The 18387-nt window shown below is 47.1% G+C and overlaps 1 protein-coding gene across 1 annotated transcript in view; it reads right to left on the bottom strand.

The window, feature by feature from the left end:
- Positions 1-306: 306 nt before the first annotated feature.
- Positions 307-18387, bottom strand: part of LOC107194601 (homeobox protein homothorax-like) — a 212151-nt gene continuing 194070 nt past the window's right edge. Inside the window, exons 6-7 of the mRNA XM_015584244.1 lie at positions 2112-2280; positions 307-1456 (exon numbers count right to left, since the gene is read on the bottom strand). Coding sequence (XP_015439730.1) covers positions 2114-2280 — 167 coding nt within the window. The 3' untranslated portion in view covers positions 307-1456; positions 2112-2113. The remainder of the gene's footprint in view (positions 1457-2111; positions 2281-18387) is intronic.

The following is an 18387-nucleotide window of genomic DNA, read 5'->3' as shown; positions in this document are numbered from 1 at the left end:
TAATTAGTAAATTCATTTATAATTAATAACTGTACAAATTTCAATGTCACGTATATATATATATATGTATATATATAAATATATATACGCAAGTGAATGGTGGTCGACGCCTCGAGTCCGGCACACGCGTCGATTATCATTCCTCGGTGCTATAAACGCGTAATCACGTCCCATTCCTCATCCTCCTCCTTCTCCGTTCCTCGTTTCACCCCATATGCACCAAATGTGTACGTCGCGACGAACTCAGTCCACGTTAATATACCCAATTTTTTTGTACGCGTACCGAGAGCCGCGCGTCTTCTATCGTCCATATCCTCGTTTCTGAACGCAGGCCCGGTCGTCGTCGTCGTCGCCGTTGCGCGCGCGCGCGTACGCGCTACTAAAATTCTTTTCTCTATTTATATTTATTTATATAACCGGTATATATCTGTACACACGATTCCGTGGCGCGTGTGTCCTCTGTGTACGTACATATACGTACTCGATTCCCTCGGTTCTATCTTCGGTCTCGGGTCGAAACTCCGTGCCGCCGCGGTCGCCTGTATACATCGTGCCTTCCCTGGTTCGCTATATCGTCGTCCTTGCCGCAGAGTGGACGTGTCCTATCTATGGTGTACGGACCCCGTAGCCGAGCAACCGGGGCTCCGACGTTTTGTTCTATCTTTCCAGTCCCCATCACCACCCCCCGCCCCCCACCCTTTAATGTACACATCCGCTAAATTGCCTATATCACTCGCGTTGATCCGCGCGCCTCCCTGTCATCCCATCGTTATCGTGTTTTAACATACGTAGCTCGTGACGCGCGACCGTATTAAAATTTAACATTTAAATTCCTCGATCCACTACAATATTACACGGCGACATTTGTACACAGAACAATCACATGAATTTCCACGCGGCTACTATCCTTCCTTCCTGCCCGCGTTCGCCAAAGCCGCGTACACCCCAGCCAGCCTTATCACTCCTTGCTATTTATCCGGTTTCTCTCGCGCGTTCCGACGTCCCAGCCGGTCTCTTTTCATTTTTTTTTTTCTTTCTTTACCCTCTTCCGGTTTCCCTCTTTCTTAGTGCTACACGGCGATCCTGCGTCACGCGTTCTTCCTCTGCATTCGTCCGCGATGAACCGAGTGCCCCTCGACTCGAGAACACAGAACGCTCTCTTCTCCTCTTCTCTTCGTATACGCGAACCGGACCGACGCCATCTTGGATCCTCCGTGATCGTGCAGCCCCTGGGCGCGCCCCACACCTCGAGTATATCCGGCAGCACGAGTCGTACCGGCGTGCAACGTGGGAAGAGATTTCTTCTTGTACTCGGCGCTGATTACCCCGCGAGGCGACTGAATGCGCTACTCGCCCTCGCGCCGGTACCGGAGGCACGGTTGCTTCCGTCACGCTTCCACGTTTCCCGTTCCGCAAGAACCGTCATTCCATCGTCTACCTTCACTCGCGACTACTGCTGCAACGTGAGAAAGCGGCACGGGTTAATATACCATCGTTCGTGGAACGTCGGATATGCTTTATTGCTATTATTTTCATTTCTAGCACCGTCGAGAAATCAAATAATTCAGATTTGTTACAGACGTACTTGCAAAATTACAGAAGTTTTTCTTTCACTGAAAGGGTCTCTCTGTACACAGTGATCCAAAGGTAGCTTCTAGTTTTTAGTATTAACCCTTTAACTTATAATGTTGTATCTTGTTACTTTGAAGTTAAGAATCTCGATATTAAATTTCTTTTTTCTCTGTTTAGTCTTGAAGGGAATACTTGAATTTCTGAACCGACATAGTTGAGATCTACTTCCAATCAGTGGAACTACGGATTCTTGCTGACAAAAGTTTCATATTAACCGGAGACAGAATTTTACGAATTTTTGAAGTGAGTGTTAAATGGTTAATCAACGACAGGAACACAATTCTGGCTTTTATATCGTTACTTTGAACGCGCATTTTCACTACTCCCCCGTCATCCCTATTACACCTATGAAAGTCTCGTAGCAAATCCCGTGTTTTGAAAGCAACCAGCGAGCATTTTATCGATTCAATTCGCGTGGTCGCCACGTCAGCGTCGACGTGGACAACGGGCGGAACAAACAAGGCTACTTTCCCACGTACCTTTATAAGTGATGTCCATAGTACTCTGGCGGGTAATGGTACTGATTGTGGAAGGTTGGATCACCGGGCGGCCGGTGCATCATGCTCGCCGCTTGTCCGTCCATCATGTAGCCCATCGTCGCATCCGGACTGTATGCCCCGCTCGGACCTGCGGACAATGGTGGAAACACTACACGTTACTACGGTTAGATCTCTGTTCCGTAATTGGCGAGCGGGTATTGGAAAAGCTCGCCAGTCCTGCCCCCCTTGACAGCATTCTCTTCGCGTGGTCCCTTTCGGTGTTCTTCCGAACGGCACCGGGACACCACGATCGATGTCCCTCAAGAAGGGACAACTGGGATCTGGCGAGCTGTGTATGTGTGTGTACCGCGATTGGCCGACGTTACGGTCGGTCCTTATAAGCTTACTATTTCTTTTTAGCTTTTCTTTTAGAGACCAAAGAAGTAAAAGACAACTGATAGTAGAACTTATCAAGATTTAGACATCAAAAATTGACGAGTGAATGTTTTTTGGATATTGTTTCTCACTATACGTGAATTACTAAAGAATTTTAAATTTCTGGAAATTATAGACCCCATCGTGACCTCGATCATATAAACGCGTTCATGTCACCAGAGGGCACCCAAAACCAAACTGGACTCCCTATTTCCAATCCCAAAAGTCTTCGAGATCGACGTAAGTTCGGGTCGGTGGGGATTCGTAAATCAAAGTCCAGAGACCCTAATATCGCTAAATAGACGCGTACCGGAAGCGAGCGACTCGCTGCGCCAGCAATTCGGCCAGGAACGACGAATCGGGCGGTCGAGGAGATTCAATCTTCGTCGGCCTCGGAGCGGTACGGTCGAACGCGACGACAGCTCCTCTCTCTTTTCGTAAGCGGTAATGGAGCCCGGAATCCACGGGAGGCTCCCCTAGTTTTAATGTCGGTATCTTAATGTATATTGCCGCGATAAATCAAGGGCACTGATTGCGTCCTACCCTCCGGCACCAATACCAGACCGGGCCAAGAGCCGAACGACAAGGGGATGGGAGGAAGGGAGGGGATCGGGCGTCATCGAAATCTCGAACAAGGCGAAAGCCAGACACACCAGCCATTGTCGAACACTCTTCTAAGCCTTTCTTATGCTAAACCACGATCGACTATCTCCGCGGGAACGATATTACGCTGTTTATTGCCTGTCGAATGCCAGCTCGTCTCCGCGTGTATTCCCTTAAGGATGTTGCCTCTGGTTCGAATAGGTGAATCTTGTTTAGACGATGGAAGTGAGTATATTGTTTGGTTAATTTATTGTAATTTGTATCTGTAATACCTAGAGTATGAAATATTGGTTAAAGTTATATCTCTAATTTTTCCTTCGTACGACTGATATAGTTATATCTAAGTGGAATGAGTATGTTAACACGTTGACTGCCACAGTGAAGTAAGCCGTATGGAGGCAGACACGATATATTTCATTTTTTAAGTTATAAATCGTCGCAAATATATGCATTTAATTAACAGAATTTGATCTTGTTTTAAACTATACTGCGATATTAATTTTAAACAAAAATTTTCTAACGGTATTCAAACAATCCAGCCTCTTTGGAATGTACATGTCATCCGTATTTAGTTGACCTGGCAGTAAAAATATTCGAAACAGATTGCAAGCATTCCAATCCTTTAGATCATTCAATGCTCCTGTGACAGATCACAGTCTCAGCGCTATAAACAGAATTGTTTCATTTTGTATCATTTGGTAGCACTTTACTACCGAAACAAGCATTAAAGAATAGACCATTAAACGCTATACACACGTTTCCTCGAATCCTCCAGAAGATCTAAGGGGGAACAAGAATGATCCCGAGGGTTCAAGGTGGGGGGAGGGGGAAAAACGATCGGTCCGAGGCGGCAATTCGTTTTCCTGCGTGCCCGCGAACGATCCCGCGGCGTGAAGGATCAACGGAGCGCCACTTTCCACCAATCACGGGAGCCCGAACGATTATTGCGGGTCCAATAAAACCGGCGCGGTGCAGGCTACGTGTGCAGCTTCTCCCGCGAAAGGAGCGTCTCTCGCGGCCTATCCGCTCCGGTGGAATGTAGTCTTGTATTATGGGGCCTCTACGATATCCCACTAACGAGGGATGCGCGGTTGTAGTGTGATTAAACCGCGCTATAACGCAGCGGGGCGTCTTCTGGGACGGCCTGGACGGGGCCACAATATGGGAAATTAAGGAATCGGCCGCGCGGGAGGCGAAGTCCGATGGAATCGCGATGCCAAGGTGGCGAAGGGGGCGAGGGGCCGATCTTTTTCAAGACGGGTCGCGAGCCTGTCTCCTTCTGTACGTGTAAATTGCCTCGTTAAGCCTCGCCCGATCGACCGTCCCGACGATTATTCCCTGTAAAATTGTCCGCGAATCGAAATTATGCGTGTGCTTCCGGTCGCTCGATTCGGGATTGGGAGAGGTGAGATTTTCCTCGTTCGAAGAACGGGAAGTCTTAGGGAGAGTGATTGTTCGTTTGTTTACCTAGTTATTTCAATACTTTTCAATCGGGGTAATGTTAATTATTTTTTTTTAAAGGTAGAATGTTTAATTTTTGGACAAATTTCGCTGAGAATTATGAGTCTGACAAAACTCGTAACTGGTACGAAAGTCGTTATTCATATACAAGGTGTCTCAGACCAGGTATACAATCGGATAAGGGGTGGTTCTATAAGGAAAAATAAGACGAAAAAAAGAATAAATATGTTTTCGTTTGGCGTTTCATTCTCGAGGAAATTGGGTTTGGAAATTCATCGTAATCACGTGTATTTGTGATAGCAGTAAGTAGAAACGGCCAGCAACGAACAGACGCAATAACCAAACCTATTCTACTGCCCGTGCACCCAACAAATTCTCAATAGAAATTATTTCGAAAACGAAACATCACCTAAAAAAATGTTACTCTTTTTTGCGACTAAATTTTCTCATTAGATTTATTATTATTAGAAACTACATCAGTCCGGTTGTACCACTCTACCTGAGACAGCTTGAACACTTTACTGCTCCGACATAAACTGTTAAATATTGTATAAATTACTTTCGAACATCAACGTTACTATACCACCACTGAAAACATAAAAAAAATACTCCTATTAACTCTTCCTCCGGTTCAATGTCCACGCAGCTCCTCCCCGGCAACCGATATCATACCGCAAACGATTAAAACCTACATGACTCTATCCCCTCATCTCCGGCCGTATCGCCGGTATCGACAAGAACAAAAGAATCGATGGTATCTCGGCTCAGGTCGTCGGATTCTTATCGAGCCCGAGGAACGGATCCTCTATCGACCGTGGGTCCAGGTCTGGCAAAAAGCCGGGCGGCGCGCCCTCTCATCGCGCTTTAATAAACGAAGACGGACCATCGGTAGATATGATCGCCGCCTTAATGGCACTTCTTACGGCGCCTTTGAGTCTCGTGGAGATAGCACTTCAGAGTCGTACGGGGAGTTCGTTAGTCGGTGGTTCCCTTCATCACGGTGGCCGACGTTACTTTTCCGCGGTGGTCGACGGGGTGGATGACGACGAGGATACTTGGGGTCACGTTGTAACGAGGAACCGCGGCGGAAAAACTCGGTGTAACGCAATAAAGCCGCCCCAACAACACCGCGTAAATCCGCAAAGCCGCTTGGTTCCTTCGACGGAACCAACGTTGGACCCTTCTTCGACCCAACGCCCGAAACTGCTGGCAATACCGTCGTTCCAGGCGTGGTGATTCAGAAACGTATAAAGGAGGATATTCGCTCAACATTTTGACTGCCACGTCACCCAAATAAGGGTGACACGTAGATCGCAAAGGGACTGGATTATTTAAATTCTGTTAGAATATGTTTGTGTAAAATTAATATGGTAGAAATTAATATGGTTCGAAGGCTCCTTGGCACTGAACATTAAATATTTCATAAGCTAATGGCCATATATGGCTGAAACAAGAACCTCATTAAAAAATCAGTGTTAAATCCGGGGACATCTCGTTGTCAGTATCGAGGAGCCTTCGAGCAGTCATCGAGGACTTAGAGTAAAATTTAAAAAAACGAAATAAAGTATGTCTGGCTACGTATGGCTTTTTTCACTATGGAAGGTAAAGTGTTAATTACGGAAAGTTGTGTCCATCGATGGGGCACCTTCGAAAATATGCGCCAGAGGAATTTTAACGATGGAAAGAAAAATAGGAGAGACTCGTGGGGATCATGGTTGTGTAATTTGCTGGTGAGTAGGGTCTGTCTATCAAGAGAGGATCTCTCTACGTGGAAGATTGGCGCTGTATGTTGTTTCGAGAGGAAACGCCGGATGAGTGTCCGTACTCACTTGGTTCGCTGTCCGGATTTTATTCAATTGAATAATGGTTGATTTAGCAACGATTACAAATTGGCCGGTGGAGTGATAAATAGCCGGCGAATTGATTAATACGGGAGCGCTAAACGCATCATTATAATCGAGGATGAATTATGCGGGCTACCGCGCGCGCGCAAAGGTCACCGGAGATATTTATGGCGGTGTCCGCGATCTCGGCGTCGTCTCAATGAAATATAAAAATAAGACGCGTTGCGCGCATTGGTTCGGGACGGATCTGGCGAGGAAAACAGCGGTATTGTGGAAAGGCTGCACACTTTACTATATATACGAAGTGTTTGTGAAGCTAATCTTCTTCGAGGAAATCATAATCTATTAAAAAAATACTCTGTCCCTTCAAGGTCAAGCAAAAGATCGTCTATTGACTGGATGAAAAAACAACACGTTTGAATCAAACTTCCCCTGCAATATGTCGCCTCCTAACACAGAAAAAGTACCAACTATATCAACAAGAACGTCGTTCTTCAAAGATACACCCCGTATAACAGAATTCCCCGCACCAGGTCGACATCCCAGCCGCATCCGCGATTACCTCTAATCAGCGGGCTCGAGGAGACCGCAAAACACGGAAAGACACCTTCGAGGAGCCGCTAGAGCGTATCTATTATACCGAGGAAGATAATCCCCCTCGGAAACGAGGTAAAACTTCGAAATCCGTTTTGCGAAGAGGGAGGAAGAGCGAGGGGGAGGGGGAGGAAGGTTGGCTCGCCCTCTCCCGAGGTCCTGGTTGCTCGATGCCGCGCGCCAACACGGGAACAACATTAGTAACTTATGGTTGCGGCCTAGCTGGATGCCTGGCTGCGTTTCAGACGGAGATCCGGAGGTACGGAAGCGTGTAAGGCCGCGGGGGCGGCCTAGACGAGCGTGGAATCCTTGCGGGGGTTGGAAAGGAGCTTCTGAAGTTAGTTGCCGGCGACACGGCGAGCGAGCGTTTCTGCCCGCGAGTTTCTACCGGAGTTCTAGCCAGAGTTCGCCACCGAGTTCCTTCTCTCCACCCCCTTTGCCACCCGGTCGAGCGTAACCCATCCTCCTAGGCGCGTCGCCGAGTTTGCCAGAAAAGGGGGGGAGGGGAGATTTCACCGGTAGAACGGTGTGAAAACCGCGGAAGAAGGGGGCGAGCTAGGTGGAAACCGGAGAAAGACCGAGGAACGTGATAAATATGAGCAGTCTAAGTAACAACCATCACTTCCCCGGAGTTCCCGGTGTGGCCGAGTGTAGTAACGAACTTCCGGCAAGATTCAAGGAGAGGGGGACCCGGAGAGCCGCGGACCAACCCCCCCGTGACCCGACAGAATTGACGACTTAATTAGCGATGCCCACGAACTGTGAATGCCCCGGGAACGACTCGGTTCAGGGGATTACACCTATACGGTGGCGGTGCCAAGGGTTTTTGCTGTTGGGGGCTTTATTGGTAATGTACACTTATTTATTGAAATTTCGAGTTTTCTTGAGCACTTTACCGGGAACCGAAGACGATGAAAAATGTATTTTATTTTTAATTAGGAATATTTTCGAGTGAAGAGGTTTGAATTTTGTATGTGGGATACTGTTATGGGGACAACTGGGTTAAGACGTTGACTGTCAGTGAAAAAGGCCGTACGTAGCCAGACACAATTTACTTCATTTTTAAGTCATAAATCGTCTTGTTTTATCCTCTCAGCTGTGACACCGTTTTTAAATGCGTATACTCGTCAAACACAGAGTATGTGCAGTTCCTGTAAAAGTAAATTAAATTATAAGGCAATAGGACTTCTTTTTTTATTTTGAAAAATCAATATTTTTATTGTGTAAATTTAGTTATATTATTTACAATACTGAATCATTCATAATTTTCTTATTAAAAAGTAAATTATTTGGTAAAATGATGCAAAACGTTTAAAATTTACAAACATGTTTTAGTGTTCACAAAAATTTTAATTCAAATAACAAATGGTAATTAATTTTATCGCACGACGAGTCGTTCACAGCTAAGAGGTTAAATTATACTACGATATTAATTTTACGCAACAATCTTTTAACTGTATTTAAATAACCCGGCCTTTTCACGATATACGTGTCATCCACATTTTAGATCTGCAATCCACTACGAATTACAAGCTCAGATATAGGTTTCATGGGTCTAAAAAGATTAGGAACACGACCATCGAATATTCCAATACGGACCACGCCGAAAGCCAGTCAAGAATGTTCGAATCTTCAGTTGAACCGAGATCACGTAGAAACTGATCGAAGGAGGCTGCAGGATGACGGTAATATCCATCGAGAGCCAAACTACCCTCGTGTCCGAGGGAAGAGAGCCATAGAGAGGTCGACGGAGAATCGTCACGGTTAGTGGGTACCAGAGGGAGCCAAAAGCAGCCCTCTCCACTCCTCACCCCTCTTCGGTTCACGGACAAGCAAATTCCGAGAGGTCGTCGAGACACGGGGAAGATGAAGAAGAGGGAGTAGAAAGGGGGTTGGGGGGAGAAGGGTGATTCGTCGAGCGGAAACCGGAAATGTGCTCCGGAACCTTCAACAATCCCTCGATGAAACTATTGGTCATCCGCGACGCAATACCGGATACGCCGGATCTAATAACTCATCCGCTCGCTCTGCCTGCGCCCCCTTTCCCTCTAGCTACCTCTCCGACTGCTATCGCTCGTCCCCTCCTACTGTCTCCCAGTGTCCTTTTTTTTTTCTTCTCTTTCCCCGTCTCTATACCGTTGGAACGCTGTCTAGTCCCTTTTTCTCGCGTCTATCCACCGTTTCCTAGCATTGTTTGTTTCGACGTCGATCGAAGATAACGTCGTCGGGCCCAAGAGAATAACATCGACGGTGTGCATTGTGTGACGGATCCACAATGAATTTCGGCGGCCGTTATACCGCTTGTCGGGCGTGGGTTTCGTTCGTAAATGCTGTGATTAAAACTGTTTAATGGAAACAATCACAGGAATCCGTTGACATGGTCGCAAGCACCGATTGGCTTTGGTAGCGTATTGTCGAAACGTGGACGGGCGTAATGATTTACGTCGGCTGAATAGGAATCTCTATAACAAGCGATAGGAAAGTATTGTCTATAATTTCCATTCGGATCTCTTGGAAATCCAATTTTCCTAGAGGATACTCTGCAGAGGTTTGACAGACCTGATCACCTGCAGCAGCCAGTGTTTATTAAATGATCATCTGTTCCCTCCTCCGTCCCGCGAAACATAGATATTTCTAGAAGCGAGAGCTCCACGAGAGTCAAGGTGCTACCTCACAGTGACGAAACAATGCACGGTCCCAGGGTTCCGCGGGACTTAAAACGATCTATCTCCGGGGGTTGGCCGCCCGGCGTGATATACGACGCGACGTAATTGCAGGAATTTAATCAATCAGAGATATATCCTGACTGCGAGTACGAGGCAGACGGCTAACCTCGCCGAGCCGAGTTAAGCCCTCGGGGAGTCTCATTTAAGATAAACCCACCCTGGACTGGTCGGGGAGATCGACCGACTGCTATCGTTGTCCTCGCGGATGATGAAACGCTGGGACTACTATCCTAGATTCGCTGGTCTGCTTCCCTTTTTCTCCTGGTCTTCTAGTCGCCTCTTCCCAGTCGTAGACCCCACCACCTCCTTGTACACTTTTTCCATTTGTATATACACGTGTGTGTGTGTGTGTGTGTGTGTACGTACGCGCGTGACCGTGCACGCGAGCAAGGACGAGCGCGTACACGGTAGTGGAAACGGCCACACACAAAGCACTCCCCCTGCGACCCTCTGATATATGGCCCCTTGGAGGTCGATGACTTCCGCTATTTTTCTTCCGCTGTCTCCAGCAAGCAACTTCCCTTTCCTAACGTACACCCCCCCCCCCGCCCAGGCCGTTTCGGTTCTTTCCTACGTTCCTGGCCGCGGATATCCAGGAGCGGACATCGATCGAGCGACCGGCGAGCTAGCTCTTACACCGTGGGGCCCTGAGGATATCCAGGAACGCGGAGCGTTCCGGGAACGTCGCAATATCCGGGAAGAGATCGTTCCTGCGCCGCCTCCTGGCGAGCTATCGACCGCCCTTCGATCGGTTTTCTTGCGCTCTCCCGGTATCATAACTCGTTTCGCCGTGAAGTCCGACGGAGTCGAAGAACGCGACGGAGAAGAGCCGGTAATGCGCCGCCGAGAGGGTGAAAAATTCGTTGATATTTCGGGGAATTCGTTCGAGAGAGATTTTTGACAGGGGGGCAATTTGAAGTAGAATGGATGAGGGAACGGAGAAATGCAACGGAGATGAATAATAATGATGAAAGGAATGTTAGTGCAGTATGACTAGATTCCGTAATTCAAAGAGTTTTATACTTACGAAAGAAACGTTGGTAATACACCGTTAAGAAATTGACGTATTACAACATACAAGTGACTAATTAAATAGAACGAAGCGCGAAAAAAATTTTCTACAGTTTCCATGATTCTCGGGAAAAGTACAAGAATTTCCACACGATCCATTTTTCTCAATGTTAATCAAAGAACGCGCGACAAACCGATACAACAGTAGCACGTGGCACGAGAAAACCGCCATATCGATTCGCCTGGCGAGCGTTCACCGAAGTACTTATTTACGAATGCATAAACAACGAGCATTACACGGCAGATTTTTGTCCTACAAGATGCAGAGCAGCAAGGCACAGAGCGAGAGAGTGAAACGCTGGGATAGGGAGCATGCACACGAGATGGACGGGGTAGCAAAGAAGCTACTGCATTTATGGATGTTCTACCCGTGACAAGCTGAAATTAATTTACCCATCCCCACGCGATACGCGGCGGGGTTGGCATATTTTAACCCAGTTCTTCAGCCTGGACGGTTTTTTTCGTTCCTTCAACCCTCGATTCCTCACCCCCGTGGTCGCGACGAGTCCACATAAATTTCGGTCGACGGGACAGACGGACGGACGGGATCGAGATTCGTTAAATCCTGCCTCGGCGATTCGATAAAACCCGAGGAGCGCTCGCGGCTGACTGGTTCCTTAGTTGACGTGATAAATAATTAATGATCGAGGGAAGCAGGGGGCAGAGGGGGAGAGAGAGAAAGAGAGAAAGTACATCGCTGGACTCGTGGTCCATAAAACATTTAATATTTATAAGGTACGAAGCGGTAGAAGGGGGAACCGACTGGTTCGAATATATATTATCGGACCTTATGCGGCCTATACGGTATTTAGATATTTTAATTAACCGATTGGCTATAAATTATGATAATTAAGGAGGCCTAGGGGCCGAGGTGCAGCCCGTTGCTCTCTCGTCTGCCCACGCTGCGTCGCGTTTCGCGGTGTTTTGCCGGTCCTCGGGACTGAGGAACCGGCGACATGTGCGCGACACGTTCGGAAGAGACGTTTCAGGAATTCCTGTTGTACGTTTCGATCCCCTGGCCATATGGCAAATCGTGATGGAACGAAGATGTTCCGTTGACTGGAGGTAAATGGAAGGAACGGTTCGTTCGGAGTTTGATGGATTGAGTGACCGTTGCTGCACTGGCTGTTCTAACCAGTTTTCGAACAGCATCGTTACGTTGGTACACCGAAGATTAATTTCTGTATTGTCTAACAAATCACCAATGTTGTGACCAAAGTCAATTTCTCAAAGGCCTCGAGAGAAACGAAGAAATGAATTAAGTGGAAATACAGAAATAGGACTTTCCAAATATTATATGTTGTTATACTCTTTGAGTGTCTGCAACAATATTTTTGAACTGGGAATTATTCTTTTTCGACAATTAAACGCCACGGTCGACTAGAACGTAACGGGACGGGATTCATGGGTTCCTTTGAATATCGAAGGCGACGAGGCGTGGGCATCCGTAGCGTAATAATGCCCCGCTGAAAGTGGTGGACGCGAAATTACGGGTTTAACGAGGCGGATGCAACAGCCTGCGGGTAGATCCCCGTCAATGGATTACAGAAAGCATTCTTAACAGTGTCAATAAACGGAGGTTATGAGAGCCACAAACGTCGGAAGTGTCTCTCCTTACGACAGACATAAATAAGCCGAGTCGAGCGGCTGGCTGGTCGTTTAAATGTCGCGTACGAACTCTTGCCACGGGTGAACCACGGGTGAACCACGAGTTTCGGACCTCCCGCGCAATATAATATTTAAGAGGGCCGTTCTTTTGAAATTTTCCTGACGATCACGTACACAATCCGCCGTGGCACGTAATCACTTAAGGTTCAATGTCTTAATCGTGACCGGGTCAACCGAACTACTAGTTCTCCGATATTCAACTTGCAATAAATTATCTAAAAGTGTATAGATTGCTCGTGTTGGAAAATTGTTGCAATTTACACTTTTGGAATCTTTGATATTAACAAAAGGTTATTTTCGTTCTGTATTGTTTATACACGGGGACATAGATATCAACCGGGTATGAGGTTATTATAAATGACAAAACAAATCGACAATGTGGAATAAAATTTGTTCCTATGATGCTTGATTTTCGAGATAATCGAATTCGAATACCAGCTGGATACGGGTACAATTGAATAAGACTTGGCTAACGTGTCTGTTCGTCATATTCCGTTTCTACTTATTGTTATCACCAATATACTCATACTCAATGAAATTTCCAAGTGGTTTTTCTCGAAAGCAAAGCCTCGTATGAAAAAATTTATTCTTCTTTCTCGACTTATATTTTCAAATAGAATCGTCTCCTACCCGGTCGTACTATCCGACCTTAGACATACTGTATAAACAATGCAGAACAAAAATAACCTTCCGCAGCCTATGTCCTTTTCAAAAGTTCACGGCACCACTAATAATTTAACACCAAACGAGTAATTCGAGATTACACTCTACCCTTCAAGTCGGCCTTAACCCCTAACCCTTTAGTCAAAACTGTGCACAACGCGATGCACAAAGAATTTATACACGTATACAATACTCCGAAACGAGAACGGGACGGAAAAGAAATTACCAGGCGAGCGTTTCGCGAGGGAACCACGGTCTACGACGTCGATCTCGCGACGCGAAATCGAAGAGCCCTTCCCTCTACGATCTTCGATAAAACGACTTAACAGCCAGGGCCAACGGCGTTGATGCGTTTCAACGATACCGTGTTCTCCCCTCGCCTACCCCCTGGTTTGGCGGACCGAGAGTACGAGCCAGGTTTCTTCCTGCTCGCCATTACCGTGGCGGGAGCCTTGATGGCGAAAGTGGTCTAGGGGGCAAGCGGTCAACGAGACTCGAGATGAGATAGAACAGGCCATTATGGCTACGCCGATAAGATAGGTGCACCCTTCGTGATACGCGATGGCTACGGCGTACAGCGTTCTTGGGTACGGCCTGATACACCGGACGCGATCCACGGCATGAAAAATCTAGTTGGAAGAGACGAGAATGGAACGACGAGGGCCGGGCCGCCAGGCATAGGGAGAATGGAGGTAGAGAGGGTTGATGCGGAAGAGGAGGACGAGAGAGGGGGCAGTGTCCAGCCGCCCTCGAGAACTCGGACCTTATCTTTTCATACCGATGGTGACCGTCCAAGACTTCATTTCCGTGCTCGAGGAACCACCCCACCGACGGTCGGGTTTATATGTACCTACGGGGCAACGAAGTCGACCTCTTGGCTCGTTCACGCAGAACGGATTTCGCTGCACGGAATTTCGGTACACTGAGAGAAAATTAGTTATATTTCGGTAGATACATAAAATTCTGGAGCTGATGTTTCTCTGTTTCACAAAGAAGAATAACAGAAAAAATGAAATAAAAGTAGTAGGTATTCTCAAATCAACTTATACGAAAATAGTGTCATCGGTCATTTTGACGGGTTTGGTAGTTCCAGAGTTAACTCTTATCCAGGCAGTCTATTTAAGTAACGTAGACGGACAGTCGGAGGTCAATGCAATATATGTATATATCACGCGATTTTAATAAAGGGTATATGTAGTTTGTTTTTAGGATAAATCTGTAAGAATCCTCACAACTTTTTGATTACTTATTTATTATGGTATAATGAGGATTAAATCAGTTATATGTACGTACAAAATATATTAGTGTAAGTCCATTGGACTCACCTTAACTGGATTAAGGTTGAAGTACTATAAAAGGAACGAGAGCGTATAAAAAATAATAACCTACACTTACAATAATAAGAAAGTCCTCCTCCACCATTCATACTTATCTACCTATACAAAGACGAAACATTTCATAAATTCCCATCAATTCTAATATTTACAAACAAATCCCTTGCCATAAAGTCTGCGCCAAATTCTGGGATTCCCTCGCCGAAGTCCAGGCGGTCGTATCTCGTCGGTACAATTTCACGGCGTACCACTGAGCCGAGTAACACGCGGGGCAATCGAAACGTTAACACGACGGGATGCAATTTCCTCCGTTAAGTCCGTCGTCCCGTGTCCCGTCCGCGCCCTCCGGCAAATAATAACATTTCTATAAGTCGGTCGTTTGTATTCGGGGGCTGACGCGCATGCAACCCCATTTCAATTAACGTATGATCTATGTCGTATAAGGAGCCGTATCCAGCACCTTTGAAACGGTTGGGGCCGTAATGCGCGGGGGGAGATCGGCTCTCTAAGCAACTCTATATCACGCCTACGTGACACGAAACGCGGAGAAAGAAGAAAAAAATCTTCCACGGCAGGAGGGCAGGAATCGCCTCTCTCAACTGTCCCCCTGGCGTTTGATCGTTTCGCGGAGGAGTCCATGAAATATCGCCCTTATTTGTCCGAGCAATGTGCTACCGGAGGTGGTGAACAATAACGTCCATCTTGGTAAACGTATCGTTAAAGAGATAAGTAGCTATCTGTGACGAGCAATACCAATCAGAAATTAATGATCTTTTATGTTTACAGGTTTATAAACAACAATCGTGAAGTATTACAATTCTGTACTGTCGCTTGAAAGATTCAGGGCAAATATTAGATGAGACTTGAACTTTGAAAACATTTTACACTCTACAGATTTCCACTTAAAAAATTTCTGTTTGATACACAATTTAAAATTCTCGTAAACATTCTAGGGTCTAACGGAATCTATAACTGAATATTCCATGGTCGAGGCGAAGAAAGTCTCGACCGTCGAATTCCGAGCAGCGACCGTCAAAGCGAGCATCGAGTGGTTCGCACCGACGCTCCCGATGACGTTTCCGTCGGGTCACGAGTTACCGGGGGGGTGGGGTAAGGGGGTGGACGATCGCAATTTCTCCCGATCCCCGAGTCCCCAGGACATCCATTTTATTTAGCGCGCCGATGGACCACGAGGCGGTGTGCGGCGGGGAGACGTTAAAACTCGTCGGCCGAGAGGGGCTCTCTCTTTTTCTCTGTTCGCCGATATCCCATCAGCGGCGGCGGGAACGTTTACAGCGGGCTGGTGTCCAGCTACCGGGATAGGATATCTCCTTCCTTTCCCTCCCCGTCAGCCCCTGGGCTCCTCATCGTCCTGGCCAGATATAGAGTGGCGGACGTAGGATCGAACCGTGCCACCGGGGGGAGGCAGAGACGGAAGAAGGGGAGCCGGTCGATGGGGAGGGGTAGGAAGGGTGGGGGGTATGGGGTGTCTGGACCTCTCCCGAGATGGACACAGAGAATCGCCATTACAAATTGACAAGGTTGATTGATGGTCAGGCGGCGGAAGGGACGACGCCCGGCCGATCCGATGGAAAAGGACGAAGGATCAAGCCAGGGAAGAACGAGGAGCAAAAGGGGAATCGGATGTGGCCAGGAGACCCAAACGGGGGTTGCGACGCGGTAGCCAGGGGATGGAGGCCAAGTGAGATGGAGTGGATGTATCTATACGCCGGCTAAACTGGACCCTGGGCTTCGAGGGACCTTTCGGATAGCGTTCCCCGTGCTTCTGTATAATGGGGAACGATCGCCTACGCAAGGGTGGTGGAGGATGGTAGAGCGGGAGATTCGCGTTATCAACCGAGACCTCTCAGCAAGTGCGTGACGAATGGTCCGCGAGGTCTGCAGGGGGTGGGCCGAGGGGTCCGGTTTCGGCCATCGAATTGGAATATTCGATGACTGGCTCACGATCTTTGATCCTCGCCGGAAATTTGCCCGGGAGTTTGCTTAGATTAGGCGAACGACGGGGTTGGTGGATGTAGTTTGACGGTGCGTCGGGTACCAATGATGGCCTGATATTGATGGTCGAAACTTTGGATGATACTCGTTAAAATGTACGAAGGAATGTTTCGAAGGAACGTTTCGCCCAGATGTTTATAGTGACTTTGGCAGGCTTGAAAGCTTCCGGCGTTGTCCCTTGTTTCTTGATAAGAAAACTGGATCCGCTGTTAAATAATAGTTTCATGCACAAAGAAGGGGTGCCATTAATTTGGAGACAGAGGACGGGCAGTCCTCTTAACTTCATTATATTTGTTACAGTGTTATTCTACGAATAATAAGCGACCCCTCTGGATCCTAAAAATACGTTTCGCGTTCTCTACAGGTTATCCAACAGCGGACCAAATGAATATACTCAATAGAATCCGAAAACTACCCAACATTCAAACACTAAAAAGGGGATTCATCCCGCAGCAGTACCGCAATCGATCGTCCAAACTATCTCCATCCGTCCGATCCAATCTGCACCGTCCACCAACGAAATCAGAGATCTCTCACGCATGCGAATCGAATTAAAAACTGCCCGCCTAATCGAACACTAATCGCCGGATGGAGTAGAATCAGTAGAACCATGGCAGGAAAGCCACGGAGGTGCAACGGTCACGAGCATCGGCGTGCGATCTTTGACGGTATGGGAAAACACAATCGGCGCCGATCGTAAATGACAATCAAGCTTCTGTGAAAGTGAACGTCCCGTGGAAGACGATGGTGGAAAGAGAAGAACCGATACAACCACCAGAGAACGGACGATAAAGGAAAGAGAGGGAACATATCCGACACGGAGCCGACCTTTCTCCGTGATCTACGGCTCTGAACTCCCATAGCTTCGCGTTGACCCCCGGCTACCGGCGAATGCCGGGGAATAATAAGCAAAACCGGCAATTAAGATATCTTCGACTAGCCGCCGAACGGCTACTATCGTTCCCTTGCCCTTTTCTCCGTACGCGTAAATCGAACGAGCCGCGTGGAATCTCGTAAAACGCCGCTGATCGCGGAACCCGAGCGATGTTTGTTGGGACTGTAGCCGTGGAGGGATTCGCGGTAGATCGTTTATTGCGGACGCTCGTTGGGCGATCGAGACTGCTGCCCCCCGTACCAGGAATCGAAGATCGCAACGGGTCAGCTGTGCTCATTAGGCGCAATGAATACGGAACGTGAGTTCCCCGCGATCACTGGGCTCTACGCCGCTTTCTTTGTTAAGAAGAATACTGCATCCTTGATTGACGCTTGCTTCAATATTACGTGGAAGTGTAGGTTAATGGAGAACATGGAGTTGACTGATATTTTGCGTACAGAAAAATTTAATAGGATGATCCAGATGTGTACAGGCTCACTCCACCGCCAACTCACTCAACAGTGGCAGCATGTCTTTCGATTTTTATGGAGTTGTATGTACGACAGAATTAAAAATATGTTTAGGAAAATCAATGTTTTGCGGTGCCAAGGAAAACAAATTTTTGTCTGTAACTGTAATAGTTTCCGTGATAAAAATTTGTTTGTCCAGTCATGTTTGGTTAAAAGTACGCTTTCTCGCGGTTTTCAACATTTTATAACTTGTTAATAACTTTGAAGCCAGCGAAATGATGACATAAACTCCTCATTATTTCAGATGGACTATAATATATTATAGTTACATCAAAATCGGAAGACATGCTGCCAAGGTTGAGTGAGTTGCCGTGGAATGGCCCGTACTATCGCCTTTATATTATAATATTGGACCTGTCCCGTGCAATCGTGTTCGTCGGAAACGTTTGGTACGATTTTTATAATGGTAATTAGAGTTCTCCAAAGCCAAATGCGTAGACGAACAGAAAACTAAATT

Source organism: Dufourea novaeangliae, unplaced genomic scaffold (genome assembly GCF_001272555.1).
Source record: "Dufourea novaeangliae isolate 0120121106 unplaced genomic scaffold, ASM127255v1 scaffold8, whole genome shotgun sequence".
NCBI lineage: Eukaryota > Metazoa > Arthropoda > Insecta > Hymenoptera > Halictidae > Dufourea > Dufourea novaeangliae.
The sequence above is the reverse complement of the archived record's forward strand: the minus strand, read 5'-3'. Positions and strand labels throughout refer to the sequence as shown.